At 39.6% G+C, this 17,029-nt stretch overlaps 1 protein-coding gene across 5 annotated transcripts in view; it reads left to right on the top strand.

The window, feature by feature from the left end:
* Positions 1 to 17,029, top strand: part of cnot2 (CCR4-NOT transcription complex, subunit 2) — a 144,389-nt gene that overhangs the window by 77,875 nt on the left and 49,485 nt on the right. For all 5 annotated transcript variants that reach the window (XM_060839734.1, XM_060839735.1, XM_060839737.1 and 2 more), the window contains 3 exons: positions 1,241 to 1,310; positions 2,490 to 2,637; positions 8,413 to 8,595. In XM_060839734.1, the coding sequence (XP_060695717.1) occupies positions 1,241 to 1,310; positions 2,490 to 2,637; positions 8,413 to 8,595 (401 nt within the window). The remainder of the gene's footprint in view (positions 1 to 1,240; positions 1,311 to 2,489; positions 2,638 to 8,412; positions 8,596 to 17,029) is intronic.

The following is a 17,029-nucleotide window of genomic DNA, read 5'->3' on the forward strand; positions in this document are numbered from 1 at the left end:
GGAGATCTGCATTCTTTGTCAAATGGAATCATAGAAAAGAAAGATGAGAGAGTAATTTACTACACTGTCTGAACTACTGTATTTCCAATATCTTGTCCTGTACTGCTGCAAACTGTAAACCTATATGGTGAACTTTTATGGTATGATTTGAATCGACAACCTTCTGATTCAAATTCATTGGTTAACATAATACTTTACCCACAGATTATTTTGATGTGATGACCCTGTTTTAAAACTGAAAAGTAACACGACCCCAATGCAAGCAATAAAGTACAGTAAGATTCAGTATATAATTCTTAATTTGTCAAGTTTTACATTTCTTATGTATTTCCATATTTAAATGATTTTAAATTAAAGGAAAAATCCTTACTTTTAAAGTATTTTGTTCGAAATTATTTTGTGTACTCCTTCCATTTCAGCCAAGCTGTCTGTAAACCCTAGATACAGAAGATTCTGTGAAACCCCTCTCTCCACCACCTCTCCTCCTCCACACACTATAAATTGTCCCTCCACTTGTCCTTCATTTATATACAGATATGCACGTACTCATACAATAATTAGCATGTCTTGTTCTTCTGTCCACCTCCCTACCACACCCTTATGTGCATGCACTTTAATCAACCCCTCTCATTCAGTGATGTTAGCCTGAGGTAAGGAGTCTGTACTAAATCCTGGTCCAGTTTAATGACTTGCCAGCTTTGTCTACATTCAGTCAGCCACTGAGCTATGCATGTCTGCTTCTGGCTTGTGCATAGTCAATGTACCGACCCTGTCCTGGCTGCCAAAACTGCTTGGCGGTAATAAGAGCATTTTGGATTCATTGTCCGCCCTTACTAGATGATAGTATCAATGCATTAGGTCCAGGACTGTCCGGGTAGAACTTCTGGATTAGGTATTTGGAGGATGTGATCACAATTTGGGAACCATTGGGTTAATAGTTAAAATCTCAGTTCAAAAATTAGTTTATACAATTTTCTGAATATGAGTAAGTTTATGAAATATTTTCATTAACGGGGCGACAAATCCATTTAATTCTTAACATTTGGAATTCCACAGGTGTGTAATTATATCTTTTTGACTTGACAGTTTTTGATTCTTTAATTTTCTTTCTGGCTAAGTTGGGTTTATAAGCTTGTGTACTATGGGTCTGTGTAAATTATTAAGTCCATTTCTTTGATCCACTAATGGAAACATTGGATGATTTGTTTTGTTTCTGACTGTATATGCTTTTTTTCTCTAGATGCTGGCATCTCCATCACCATCAACATCAGGGCAGCTATCTCAGTTTGGTGCAAGTTTATATGGGCAAAGTAAGTCTTTTCTGTTGTTGAAGTGTTGCGGTTAGAGCAATAGGTGTTAAACAAACCGTTATCTCAACACACAATGGGCAGCAGTTATTTACTGTACTGACTTCATAATTTCAAAAGTGTTGGTTCTGTCAATAGAGTTGCTGAAACCTAAACATGATATCATAAGCTGTTTTCCAGTTGTTGATAATACAATACTTGAATATTCCTGAAAGAAAATACAGACTTGGTCAAAGCTTTTTTGTCTTGCACTCATCAGAATATACACAAGAATACCAATGTAAGGAAATGCAAAATAAATCTCTTAAAATTCATTACTGTATGAGACGTGTGCTGATTGATTAGCAAGTAGACTCTGGTACAGATGTTTCCAAGAAGAATGAAGATGATGACTGGCAGTTAACTACCAAATTTTGTTTATGATTGGTCATATCATTTCCCTGAGGAATAAATCAGAAAATGTCTCATATTTATAGTGGGAGGGAAAAGGGGCAAAGCAGTTTGTGTCCTTTCTGCCTGCAAAGAGCAGGAACCTGTACATTAATATGTGTGGCTTCCAGCGCACTCAAAGATGGGGCTAAATTTGATGTAATTCTTTGTAGACTCATGATTACGTAGCAAATGTTGTCAAATCATAGAATTACATCAAGTGTTGAACACTGTTTTGAGTTCAGAGTACACTTCCACTAATCAGCACCTTCTTCTCATAAAATATAAAATGTCCCGTTTGCATTGATGCTCTGACAAATGCCCTGATAATTGGAAGGATAAAAAGTTTTGTCAAAATGTGTTTATATTCAGCAAAACTCAAAGCATTTTAGAAGCAGAATGTCTAGACACCACTGGGATTCCTTTCTTGTCAAATGTGCACATGAAAGTATATCACTTGAAACATAATAAAGTATAGCTAATGAGAAACAATGCTTTGTCCAAGCCATAATCCTAAAACACTGGCTAAAATAGTTTTACAGGTATTGTGGAACTTTTGCTGAAATATGTTTCAGCATTGATTTCCTCAGTTTTCTGGATAAACCTAAAAGTTAACATGCTTCTTAACACGTACATAATAATCAGTATTTAATTGTACTATTTTATTAACAAAAGTACTCATTCAATATGAGGCAACAAGCTCAGACAATCTAAACTAAAATTGAAAAAAAAATTATATTCATATTTTCACAGGTGCATTAGGCCTTCCGATGAGGGGAATGGGCAACAATAACCCCCAGTTAAATCGCAGCTTATCACAAGGTACTCAGTTACCTAATCATGTAACGCCAACAACAGGAGTGCCCACAATGTCACTTCATACTCCATCTTCACCAAGCAGGTAATGAGATAAAAGCAATTTTAATTGTCTCTTGCAACATAAGTCTTCAACAATATAAACATTGTTTTTATGGTTGGTGATGTGGAACCTTATAGCACTGTAGAAAAAGCTTTTAAGTAGATGCAGTGTATTATTTGAATATTACTTGAATATCATGAGATGAACAAAATGCTGCTTTGTATACAGGCACCATTTAATTAGTGGTGTGGATTCCTGTGTATTGGTGCTGAAAGTATGTATAACTAAAGTGAAAAGCAAATACCTATCAGGCCAGATCTTTCGACACACCTGTACATGATTTTTCTTGTGCTTTACTATGATTTTTGAATTACCCATATTGCATGTTTAATTTTCATATTTAAAGGCAGAATATATGATTTGATGATTCACTCATGGGACGTCAGCATCACTGGCTGGCTGGCGTTTATTGCCCATCCCTAGATCCTTTGAAAAGGTAATGGTGAGCTGTCATCTTGAATTGCTGCAGTCCATTGTAGGTTGACCCACAATGCCCTTGGGGGGAATGCCAGCATTTTGGGCCAGTGACAAGGAATGGCGATATATTTTTAAGTCAGGATGGTGAGTGGTTGGGAGCGGAACTTACAAGTATTGGTGTTCCCATGTATCTGCTGCCTTTGTCCTTCTAGATGAAAGTAGTCATGAGTTTGGAAGCTGCACTCTGCAGAAATTCACCAAATTTCTTTCGTGCATCTTGTAGTTTGTAGACACTGCTGCTTCTGAACATTGGTGGTGGAGAGATTGGATGTGGAACCAAATAAGTGGGCTTATTTGGCCTAGACGGTGTCAAGCTGCTTGAGTATTGTTAAAGCTGTATCCATCCAGATGACTGGAGAGTATTCCATCACATTCTGACTTCTGCCTTGTACATGGTAGACAGGCTTTAGGGAGTCAGGAGGTGAGTTAATCACTGCAGTATTCCTAGCCTCAGACCAGCTTTTGCAGCCATTGTGCTTGTGTGGTGAGTTCAGTAGAGTTTCTGGTCAATGGTAACTCCAACAATGTTGATGGATTCAGTGATGTTAACACCATTGACTGTCAAGGGATGATTAGATTGTCTCTTATTCGTGATGGTCAATGCCTGGCATTTATATGATCTGAATGTTACTTGCCACGTGACTGCTCAAGCCTAAATATTGTCCAGATTTTGTTGCATTTGACCACAGAGTGCTTCAGTATCTGAGGAGTTGCAAATGGTGCTGAAATTGTGCAATCACTGCAAACATCCCCATTTATGACCTGGGGGGGGGCGGGGAGAGAAGCGGTGGAGAGCGGGAAACAGTCATTGATGAAGTAGCTGAAGGTGGTTGGGCCTAGGACAGTACCTGTGGAGATGTCCTAAAGTTGAGATGGCTGACTTCCAACAAACACAACCATCTTCCTATGTTGTGACTCCACCAGCGGAGAGTTTGTCCCTGATGTTCACTAAGACCAGTTTTGCTAGTGCTCTTTCATGCCACATTCTGTCAAATATGGCCTTGAGTCAAGGGTTTTCACACTCACTGCACCAATGGAATTCAGCTCTTTCATCCATGTTTGAACCAAGGCTGTTATGAGGTCAGGAGCTGAGTGACCCAGTCCAGGCCCAAACTGGGCAACAGTGAGCAGGTTGGTACTGAGCAGGTGCTGCTTGTTAAGACTGTTGATGACACCTTCCATCTCTACTGATGGAGTGGTAATTGGCCAAGTTGAATTTGTCCTGCTCTTTGTCTATAGATCTTACTTGGGCGATTTTCCACTTTGTCAGATAGATGCCAGTGTTGTAAATGTACCGGCACAGCTTGGCTAGGAGAACAACAAGTTCTTGAGCATGCCTTCAGTACTATTGCCAGAATGTCGTTGGGGCCCATGGCCTTTGCACTATCCAGTGCCATCAGTCATTACTTGATATCACGTGGAGTGAATCACATTGGTTGAAGTTTGGTATTTGTAATGCTGGTGATCACTGGAGGAGGCTAAGATGGATCATTCACTTGACACTTCTTCTGGCTGAAAATTGCTGCAAAACTTTAGCCTTATGTTTTGCACTAATGTGTTGAGCTCTCCTGTCCTTGTGGATGGGAATACTTGCAGAGCTGCCTCCTCCAGTGAAATGCTTAATTGTCCACCATCATTCACGATTGGATGTGGCAGGACTGCAGAGCTTGGTCTGATCCACTGGTTGTGGGGTTGCTTAGCTCTGTCTATCACTTGCTGCTTTAAGCTGTTTGCTAGCTTCACTAGGTTGATACCTCATTTTTTATGTATGCCTGGTGCTGCTCCTGGCATGCCCTCCTCCCTCTAATGAACTTCGGTTGATTGCCTGGCTTGATGGTAATGAATGAGTGTGGGACATGTCAGGCATGAGGTTGCAGAACGTGCTGGAGTACACTGTGCAGCTGATGATGACTGACAGTACCTCATGGATGCCCAGTTGCTAGATCTGTTCAACTGCCTCAATTAGCACTGTGAAAGTGCTATACAATATGATAGATGGAAAGTCCCACTGTAAAGGCGGAACGTCATTTCCATAAAGACTATGCGGTGGTCGCTCTTACCAATACTGTCATAGGTGCATCTGCAGCCGGCTGATTAGTATTATTTATGTAGTTGGGTGTGTTTTGCCACTTTATGCAAGCACATTGGGTGACCCAGAGCAAGAGCTAGGGAGGCAGTCTAAAACTGACAGTAGAGCTGAGAGGACGCACAATAAAGTATTCCTTGTTCAGGTTACCTACCGTCTACCTCGTGTTCTATTTATTATTCCCTCACCACCTGCTTTAGGACCTACAGCTTGATCAGTAATGCTGCTGCCGAGCCACTCTTGGTGGTGGACATTGAAATTCTCCCATCCAGAGAGCATTTTGTGCTCTTGCCACCATTAGTTCTTCCTCTAAACATACTATCTGGGTGCAGAATGGCCTGATATGGCAACTGCTCTGCCCAGGACCATAAGAAACTACAGAAGGTGGTGTGCACAGCCCAGACCATCATGGAAGCCAACCTTCCATTCATGGATTCCATTTACACTTCGCATTGCCACGCATAGGATGCCAACATCAATAAGACCCATCAGACCCGAGTAATGCTCTTCTACAACCTCTTCTGTCAGGCAAAACTTGAACACTTGCATCAACAGGTTCAAGAACAGCTGCTTCCCTGCTGTTATTAGACTAATAACTGGGCTCTCTAACTTCAAATAATGTTGCTATTGCTTCATGCACATTCTGTGGTGTAACCTATATGCCTCACTCTGTCCAAATTTTCTTTTCACCTTATGATCTGTATGTCTTGTCTTACTATGATTTATCTTTACTGCTCGTAAACAAGGCTTTTCACTGCACTTAGACTGACGGATTCATTTGAGTTATTGTCACATGTACCTAAGTGTTGTTCGACATGATGGAGTACTTATTCATCAGCTGAGGGAGGACAGTGCCTATGGGGTCTAGAGTCAACGTAGACTGAGGGCAACCTCCTCCCAATTATGGCTATTATGACACTACCTCTGGATCTGTTCTGCCTTTGGGACAGGACGTATCCAGGATGGTGATGGTGGTGTCTGGGACATTGTCTGTCAGATAGGCATACATATGGAATCATATGTCAAGCTATTGCTTGACTAATCTGAGACAACTCTCCCAGTTTTAGCAGTAGCCCCCAGATGTTAATAAGGAGGACTTTCCAGGGTTGACAGGGCTGTTTCTGCTGCTGTCTTTTCTGGTGCCAAGATTGACGCTGGGTGGTCCATCTGGTTTAATTTCTTTGTTGAGAACTTCATAGCAGTTGATACAACTGAGTGGTTTGCTATGCATTTCAGAGGGCAGTTGAGAATCTCACACATTTGCTGTGGATCTGGAGTCATATGTAAGCCAGATTCAGTGACGATGGCAAATTTCCTTCCCCGAAGGACATTAGCGCGCTAGAAGGATTTTTACAACAACCGACCATGGTTTCAAGCGCATCAATAGATTCTTAATTCCAAATATTTTTCATTTAATTCAAATTACACTATTTGCCATGGTAGAATTTGAACCCAGGTCCCAGATTAGCTGAGATTTTGGATTAAGGGTCTAATGAGAATAGCACTAGGCCATTGCCTCCTTGCAGAAGTTTGCTACTTTTCCTACAGACATTTTTACATTCTGTTTAATGCAAATAAGATTAACAGGAAATTTGGGCGTAACGTGGCATTGGTAAAATTAGTGCATGAATGGGTGTAATTTCAGATATATTTACAGGAATTTTGACTTCCTTTTATTGTCTTGTCTCTCTTAATAGCTGCATTTCTTACATTTAATAGAATTCTAGTACGCTTGCATTCTGAGTGATGAATATCCACAAGGGTGTCCATGGATAGCCCCTGAGGTTTTTTGTGTACGATTAAGCACAATCACATTTTGGATATGGAAGTGCTGAAGACATGCTTTCCTGTGATCTTTTGTACAATCAGAAATCAATTTTTCTTTTATAATTTCAAGGGTATATTATTGCTGTTGCCATGAAAGCAGCTGATGTTGAAGAATGTACTGTTACGCTGTCAGCTGACAGTAATACTAGATAACTGATTGAGGAATGAATCCTGGTTTGATGGGTGCCATACTTAAATGGTTGAAGGTAGCCATGATGTGGAGGTGCCAATGTTGGACGGGGGTGGATAAAGTTTAAAATCTCACAACACCTGATGAAGGAGCAGTGCACTGAAAGCCTGTACTTCCAAACAAACCTGTTGGATTAGAATCTGGTGGTGTGTGATTTTTAAATTTTTAAAGTCATTTACCCTGTTTGTTAGTCACTGAAGCATGATCATTTGCGGCTGCAGATGTTCTTTAATAAGGGATCATAAATTTTATTGCACAAAAGAAATAAACTATGTATTAAAGACAATTTAGAAGCATCAAGATAACGTTTTACTATCCATTACAGAAACTTTAGCCCAGAGAAATATCGCTTTCAGCATTTTAAATCTCAACCGACTTTCCTAGTTTTTTTTGTACTACAGTGACAGTGTCTCAGTTCCTTTCCTAGTCCTGGCATGAACCTCTCTCACATCTGATCCCCTAACGTTTGAGTTGTAGCAACTTGAAGATTTCTATCCAAACTTCCCTGACTTGAAAGCTCACAGACTAGAAAGCTCTGTTTGAGAAGCTTCTGTTGAGGTGACTTATTCCCCTGAATTGGTTCAATGCAATTTAGCAATGCAGAAGCGATTTTTTTATGCAGCTCCTTCAACCATGCCCATGTCCTCAAAACTATTGTATCTTCTAGAACTGATCTTCAAATTCTTCTGAAATGAGAACTTGAGCCTTCTTTCTGAAGTCAAAATTAAGCCAGTTGTCTTAATATATTTACTCTGCCTGTCAGAAACCCAACAGTATAATCATTTTATCAGTTAACACCATCGGGGTTCTACTAGCCATATGATTGTAGTCTAATGTCTTCTTGAAACTGATGCATTTTGTCCTATTTGACATCATGATCAGCTTTTCTCAAAAACCTGCACAGAACTGACCAAAATTCATGTGTGTTTTTGAAAATGGCAAAATTCCAAAAGTAGTGTATAGTGCACACTTTCCATCAGAACACTAATTATGATTCAGTGCATTATTTTACACTATTTGTCTTTAAATGTGGACCTGAAAGTCAATATTCTGAGATTTAGCAGAAAAATATGACATGTTTAATTTTTCCTTTATGTTGGCTGTTTTTAATAATTTGTTCTTAGGTTTTCATATGTATGGCAGATACAGTGCTATTTAATATTTATTTTTTTAACAGGAGCATATTGCCTATGAATCCCAGGAATATGATGAATCATTCCCAGGTTGGACAAGGGATTGGGATTCCAGGGAGGACAAATAGCATGAGCAGCTCTGGTTTAGGTAGTCCAAACAGAAGCTCACCTAGCATTATATGTATGCCAAAGCAGCAGCCATCCCGGCAGCCTTTTACAGTGAGCAGGTAAGTACTGTCCTTCACCTGTCGTTTTGATGAAAATGTCAGTAATTGGCAGTTGTCCTTTTAATATATTAAACTAAAATTCTAAACAGATTTGAATACTTCCACTGGTTACTAATGTACTATGTCAATACTTTTTCTGGAGGGACTCTTTATTTTTTTTCAGAACCTCTGACGCTCCTTTTTTTTCTTCTTTTTCTTTTTGTGTTTTTTTTAAATTACCCCCACACTACTGCCTAACTGCAGTAGTGCTTATTTTGGAGGGACTCTTTATTTGGTCAGAGAGCTATTAATAACAGCTATGTCTAATACATGGTATCCTTTTATAAAACAACTGCTCAATGACAGAAATTAGAACTTTTAAACTTGTCCAAAATATGCAAAATAAACAATTAAGTAATATTCTCGTCATCAGCTTACCAATTTTGTCTCTTGCAGTGGATATTTATACCATATATACAAGGCATTTTGTTTCAAATTTGATCTAGTTGCAATTCTACACGCAATTTGCTGTTGGAATGCCCATCAAAGCTGCTGATCATCTTACTCATCCCCCTTTGGCTTTTGTAGCGCAAAGCACTGGATCAAATGAAGTAGGCCCATGCTTCCAGTCTGCAACAAATACATATTTACAGTAGACTACACATACATTATACCTTTGAATCTCTTCAATGTATCTTTTAGAAATGTTAATCGCATTTTTCAAAGCAATCTAAACTAATTTTATTGAAAGGGGAAACTAGTTGCAACAGATAAAACTAAAGTCAGAATTAATACAGTATACATGGAATCAGACTAAGAATACAAGAAGGCTGAAGAGAGTTTGCAGTGCACGTATGTAATATACATAGTGTGCTAAACATCGCTGGTAAGTTACATGTGCAAATAACCACCTGGAAATGTGATAATGGGGCAGTTGTGGAGACCTCGCTTCAAAAAGGGTAGGACTGGGTATAAATATTCCTGAATATAAAAGCTGAATTCTTCTAGTTTGGGACCATTTCCAAGCCTGCACTTTTACAGGAGGTGGTCAATGAATAGGTTCCAGTGCTAAATATCACAGGAGAGCCACTTGGGCAGCCTGACAAGAGAACAAAGTGGCAGCTGTCCTGCAGCTGGTGCACACAGTCCAGGCAAAAAGAGGTTTGAGGGAATCTCCAATTTGAGGTGCTTTTGAATGTGTGCAGACAAAATATTTGAAAACAACGCCCAGAACTCTAAGGGCCTTCATGAGAGGTGTATGCCTCCACGAATCTATTTTGATACCATTGTCAGTCTTTGAGAGTGTTTGTTTTTGCTGTCATGTATATGAACCTATGATTATCTCTTAACTTCTCACTTTGTATAGCTGATTCTGGAACTTTGCCAGATTCAGGATAGAGTTGGAGGGCTGTGCATATTTCTAAAATTTCAATATGTTGGAGTATTGGCCATTGGTCTATTAGTTGAATTGTTTGACCTGTTATTAGCCCACTTCCAGAAAAAGCCCATTGAGCTGGAGCCGACCTTGGTGAGCCATATTTCCATGTTCACAACTCCCCGAAATGGGCTTGGAAAAGTTCTGACTGAAGTGCTTTATAATGAAAGGAAGTAAAAGAGTGGAGAGGTTGTGGCAGCGTTAAAGAGCACAGTTCTGGAGAGAATGGATGTCTTGGAGTGGTCAAAGATCGTAGTTGGTTAGAATAACCAAACAAAGAGCTGCATTAAACTAGGCGTATTTACAGACCATCAACTAGTGTGAAAGATATAGATAATAAATGTTTCATAGTAATAGAAGCAGGAGTAGGCCATTTGGCCCATCAAGCCTGCTCACCATTCATTAAGATCACTGCTAATCTATCCGTCATCTTAGCTCCTCTGATCTGTGTTATCCCCATAACCCTTAATTCCCCTACTATGCAAAAACCCATCCAACTGTGTCTTAAATATATTAAATGAAGCTGCTTCTACTGCTTTCTTGGGCAGAAAATTACATGGATTCACTCCTCTTTGGGATTAGCAGTTCCGCCTCATCTCAGTCCTGAATCTACTCCCCTAATTTTGAGGCCATGTCTCACCCACCAGCAGAAACAACTTGCCTGCTTCTATCTCATCTATCCCTTTCATAATTTTTTGTTTCTTCAAGATCCCCTCTCAATCTTCTAAATTCTACCAAGTTCAGTCCCAGGCAGCTCAAGCGGTCCTCAGAGGATAATTCCCTCATCTCAGGACTTAGCCTGGCAAACCTCCTCTGCACCGCCCTCAAAGGCAGTATATTCGTACTCAAGTAAGGAGACCAGAACTGCGCACAGTACTCCAGGTGTGGCCTCACCAACACCTTGTACAATTGGAGCAGAACCTCCGTGCTCTTAAATTCAGTCCCCCTAGCAATAAAAGCCAGTATTCTATTTACCTTCCTGATTATCTGTTGCATCTGCAAATCAACTTTCAGCAATTCATGTACAAGCACTCCTAAGTCCATCTGCACAACAGCATGTTGCAATCTTTCACCATTTAAATAATACTCTGATCTACTATTTTTATTTCCATAGTGGATAACCTCAAATTTATCAATATTGTACTCCATCTGCTACACACTTGCCCACTCATTTAATCTATCTACATCTCTCTGCAGACCCTTCACATCCTTGCACAGTTTGCCTTTCCACTCAATTTACTGTCATCAGCAAACTTGGATACGTTACACTCTGTCTACTCTTCCAAATCATTTATATATATCATGAACAGTTGCATGCCCAACACCGACCCCTGCAGCAACCCTCTCAACACTGATCTCCAACCAGAGAAACTCCTATTTATCCCAAAGTGCAGGAAAGTTATGAAGATATACAAGAATAATAGAATACTTGAGTCACCCAAACAATTTGGGATAGTAATAGTCTTAAAGTCATGGGGAGGTGAATTCTTGAAATGCGCCTTTCTGATTACATTTTGATTAATACAGTTCTGGTCCAATGAGGAATGAGGCATTGCTGAATTTGTTTCTGGAATGTGAAGTTCTTCAAGTGGTTGTGGTCTCAAAATATTTAGACTAGCTATGGAGAAGGATAGGGGACAATTTAGAGTAAAAATACTTAATTGGAAGATAGCTATTTTTAGTGAGCTGTGACAAGGATCGGGTCTGGTTAAATTTAAATGAAAAATTGGTGGGCAAAACTGTGAGCAAGTGACTGTCTTTAAAGAGCACGTGGTTTGGGTATAGCCTACCGCTACAAGAGAAAAAGATAGGGTGATCAACCTACAATTCCTTGGCTAACAAAACAGATAATAATTAAGATGAAACAAAAATAATTGTGCATGATAGATGTCAGTTGATAATGCGAGTGTGAACCATTGCCTGAGAGTGAGGTTGAGGCAGATTCAACCAGTACTTCCAAAAAGGAATTAGATTAGTAACATGAAGGAAAAAATTGCGGGGCTGTTGGGGAGAGCAGAGAGTAGTGGTACTAGCTGGTATGCTTTTGCAGAAGGTTGGCTTGAGGGCCAAATGACTACCTTTTGTGCTGTCCCCATTCTTTGCTTCTGTCAATTTAATTTTCGAGGAGGTGATGGTATAATGGCAATTAGTAATCCAGAGTCTACGCTAATTTTCTGTGTCTCTTGGTTTAAATCCCATCATGACAGATGTTGAAATTTTAATTTAATAAAATCTGAAATTGAAAGCTAGCTTAATGATACAACTGTTGTCATTGACATAAAAATCCGTATGGTTTACTAATGCCTTTATAGGTAAGGAAATCTACTATCCTAGCAAGCCAGTCAGTTGTATCAAAGTATAAACAAGGGAAGAAAACTGGATGGATCACTCAGCATCAACCTAGGCACTGGAAACGACATCGGCAAACACAGCCTTGTTGATTCTGCAAAAGTCCTCATTATTATTCTTATTTCTGGAATTTGATGCCTGGTTTGGTGGCGGAGGCAGAAACCCTCAATTCCTTTAAAAGGTATCCGGATTTCCACCTGAAGTGCTGTAACCTGCAAAGCTATCGACTCATTGTTGGAACATTGATTAGAGTAGTTGGCTAGTTCTTTTGGTTGGTGCAGGTATAATGATCTGATTTACATCTTTTTGTCTGTAACCTTTCCTATGGTTCTAACCTTTTAGATGTTCACATCAAAATCAAAAGAGCTGTCCCACAAACTCGCCAAGCAGCAGCCTGATCATCTAGAATCATAGAAAATAAGACCAGGAGTAGGCTGTTCAGCCAATCAAGCCTACTCTGCCATTCCCTATGATCATCTACTATCTCAATACCGTACTTTTGATGTCTCGCCATACTCATATAGCCTTTAGAAATTTTTCTTTTTAAAACATATTCAGGACCTTGACTCCACAGCCTGCTGTCTGAAGAATTCCACAGGTTCTTCATCCTCTGGATGAAGAATTTTATCTTTGTCTCAGTTTGCAATGACTTACTGCATATTCTGAGACCATAACTCCTTGGCCAGGGAAAATATAATTCTTGCATCCCTGTCAGAATTTTATGTTTCCATGAGATCTTTTCATTCCTCTGAATTCATTGAAAACTGGCCCAATTCACCCAATCTGTCCTCATGAAAAACCTGCCAATTCAGGAATCATCTGGTGAGCCTTTTGCTGCACCCCCTCTTTGGGGTAAAGTTTTTCTTATGTAAGGGGACCAAAACTGCACACAGTACTCTAGGTGAAGTCTCACCAAGACCCTGTGCAGCTGGTGTAAGATTTTCTTACTCCAGTATTCAAACCCTCTTGCAATGAAAGCCAACATGCCCTCTTAACTGCTTGTGCGCTTGCTTGCTTTCAGTAATCAGTGTTTAAGGACACCCAGGTTGCTTTGTACATTAGCATACCCCACCTATCACAATTTAAATTATAATCTGCTGTCCTTTTCCTACCAACGTGACATACTCATGCTTATCTGCATTATACTGATACCTGCTGTGCATTTACCCACAGCTCAACTTGTTTACTTTCACAGAATCCCTGGCTATGAATGTCTTGAGGGTTATAATTGACCAGAAACTGAATTGGACCCAGCCATATAAAGCCTGAGGCTAAAATTCTGCACCAAATTGTTCAGCTCTTTCCAGAGTCTGGCCAGTATCTACAAAACACAAGTCAGGAGTGTGACGGAACTTTTCTGGATGGGTCGAGTTCCAACATCACTCAAAGATAAATACTGTCCGGATTGCATTCCTTGACACCTTCAAGTTCACTCCCATCACCATTGATGCAAACTGCCAGTAGTCTGACATCATCAACAATTTGCACTGCAGTAACTCACCATAGCTACCTCACCAGCATCATCCAAACCCACAGCCGTCACCACCAAGTACAGGGGCAGCAGATGCACAGGAGCACCATTACCTGCAAGTCTCAATCTTTATTTAGAACTATATCACTGTTTCTTTACTGTCTCTGGAACAAAACTCTGGAATTCCCTTCTCATCAGCACTGGGTGTATGTACACTCCAAGGACCGTAGCAGTTCAGGATGGCAGCCCACTACCACCACCTCTAGGGCAATTAGGGATGGATGTATGGACAAAAAAAATGCTGGCCTTGTCATTGACACCCACATCTCCTGAGCTGACTCAAAATAATTTCATTAAGCATAATTTCCTCTCTTATGGCTGATTGGACAATTACATCATTCCATGTAATTATAGGAAAAGGTAAATAAAAATGGCAGTACGTAGTAAATATTGGTTTAACTAGATTAGCATAATTTGTTTATAGTCTTATTTCTGTATAGGACCTGGATGCATCTGGAGGAAATTATTCAGCAGCTTTCAAAGTGAAAACAAGCTCTGCATATATTAAGCATCACTGGTGTTTCAAGCTCAAGTTTTATTTGAAGTTAAGAGCAATTGATTTAATTTTTGAAAAGCATCAATTAGTTTGCATGTTGAATGTTTTAAAAATAAAGAAAATTGCAGAAAAAATAAAGAGCAAAGATTTTTTTTTACAATTGGCAGGGATTAGCTTGATGCTGCAAACCATTTTCCAAAAGAGTCGTTCAGTGCACAGCAGAATTATATTTGACATAATGGGTATATTTGTAAAGAAAAATAACAAGATTGCTATCTTTAATGGTAACAATTCAAATTGACAAAGATCAACCACCAACAAAATTGGGTATAAATGGTGTCAAGAAATTAATTTTCTTAAATGAATTATGTCATCAAAAATAACTCCATCGCATCTGAATCAGAGCCTTTAAGGCCCAATACAAGACTTAAGGTTAAAACAAAAGTTGACTGCACCAATGTAATGCTGAGGGATTATTGTATACAGTGGTGGGTGCCACATTATAGGAAAGATGTGTTTTTTAAAAAAAAATTAATTCACTGCGTGAGGGTGTCACTGGCCAAGCCAGCTTTTATTTCATATCCCTAATTACCCAGAGGGCAGTTAAGAGTCACCCACACTGCTGTGGGTCTGAAGTCACATGTAGGCCAGACCATGGAGGGATGGCAGATTCCTTCCCTAAAGGACATTAGGGAACCAGATGGGTTTTTCCAACAATCGACAATGGATTCACAGTCATCATTTGACTCTTACTTCCAGCTTTACTCAGTTCAAATTACACTATCTGCTGTGGTGGGCTTCGAACTGGGTCCCCCAAACACTACCTGGTTTTATGGATTAACAGTTCAGCGATAAACCATGAGGCCATGGCCTACCTTGAAAGATTGAGAGATTGGAAAATACTGAAGTGATTTACAAGAATGAGAAACTATGGTTGTGAGAATAGATTGAAGGATTTGGCAATGTTCTCCTTGAAGAGAAGGTGATTGAGAGGAAGTTTGATAGATATTTTCCAAGTCATATGTGGGCTGGAGAGAGAAGTAGGGAGAGGTGGCTCCCTCTCCTCTAAGGGGGAAAAAAAACAAGAGAGCTGGATTTAAGGTCATATGCAGGTGAAGCAAGCGTGATGTGAGATAGAACAAAAGTGAGTAGCTAGGGGCATGGAATGCGCTGCTTGGAAGTACGGTGGAGAGATGTCCAACTGGGACATTCAAGCGGTGTTGGATGATGGTTTGGAAAGAATTGGCGTGCAAGGATATAGGGAAAGGCAGAAGATTGGATCTGAGAATTGACTGGTACAGCCAAGATGAGCCAAATGGATGCTTCTTGCCCATAACAATTATGATTCGGGGAGTGCTTTGCTGTCAGTAGTAATTTGTGTTTTGGATACAATGTTAATCTAAGCCCAGCTGCCATCACAGGCAAAAGTAAAAGACATTTTGAAAAAGTGCGAGGGAGTTATCCCTGTGTCCTGGCCAATATTTATCGTTCTGTCAACTTCATAAAAACAAATTTTTCTGGTAATTAGGGCATTACTGCCCATGGAAGCTTTCTGTGCACAAATTGGCTGCCGTATTTCCTGCAATACAACAGTGGCTACACTTCAAAAGTGATTAATTGGCTGCAAAGTGCTTTGAAATATCTGGTGGTTCTGAAGCGATCTGTAACTTGTAAATATTTCTTTCTCATGAGAAAGAATGTCTTCATTAAATCACTGTATTTTCTTGGCATGGCATTTCAAAATGAGATATGTAATATAAAGTACTGAGATATGAGAGGATATTGATAGGTGTTAATTGGAAGTGAAGAACTAGTGCTGACTGTAGTTTGTGCTTCATCTCAATCCTGCTATTGCGTGCAATTTGCTAATTGTTATTTCTTATTTCCTTTTGTCTCTAAAGCAAAACTGGTTAATTATATTAAATATTTCCAAAGAAACCAGATGTTCCAAAGCACTTTACAGCCAATTAATCACTAAGTACACCCACTATTGTATTGCAGCAAGTATGGCAGCCAGTTTCTGCACAGGAAGCTCCCCTGATAGTTGGTCTTCTCTTTGTTTTGCTTTACAATGATGAAGTTCACAAATATACCTCTATTTGTAGATGTGCCTAACCAGAGACTGCTGGTGTCAAGTTTTACACAATCAACTTAACGTGAATCTTGATTGGCATGTGATTTTTAAAAAATACTAAAATCAGATCATTGCTGAATCTCTGAATTTCTTTCCTGTGCAACTTGTTGTGATAACAAGACTGCTCTCTCCAAGACTAATACAAAAAACTGCAGAGCAAGATTTTATATTTCAGCACTTTTACTGTGACAAATTAAAATCAACATCACCTAAACATTAATTAGTAGGTTGCTAAACAAATCATAGAAAAACTATCTATCATTAACTACCTGACACAACGAAAATCCAAATGCCACGTTATGCTCTGCACCGCATTCGCTCAGCCGCGATGGAGTCTTGCACAGGAGTCCCAAGCTCCTCTAATCTTCAACAGGATCTTTTTTCTTCTGGCCCCACCATGATGATATCTTTGCTTTGTCATTTGCAGGTGGTGGTTTAACAAAAGTAACTTCATTCAGTGCTCTAAGCATAATCACCTGAACTTCAAATAACAAGGCAGACTCTAATGAC

This window comes from Hemiscyllium ocellatum, chromosome 19, assembly GCF_020745735.1.
Source record: "Hemiscyllium ocellatum isolate sHemOce1 chromosome 19, sHemOce1.pat.X.cur, whole genome shotgun sequence".
Classification (NCBI taxonomy): domain Eukaryota; kingdom Metazoa; phylum Chordata; class Chondrichthyes; order Orectolobiformes; family Hemiscylliidae; genus Hemiscyllium; species Hemiscyllium ocellatum.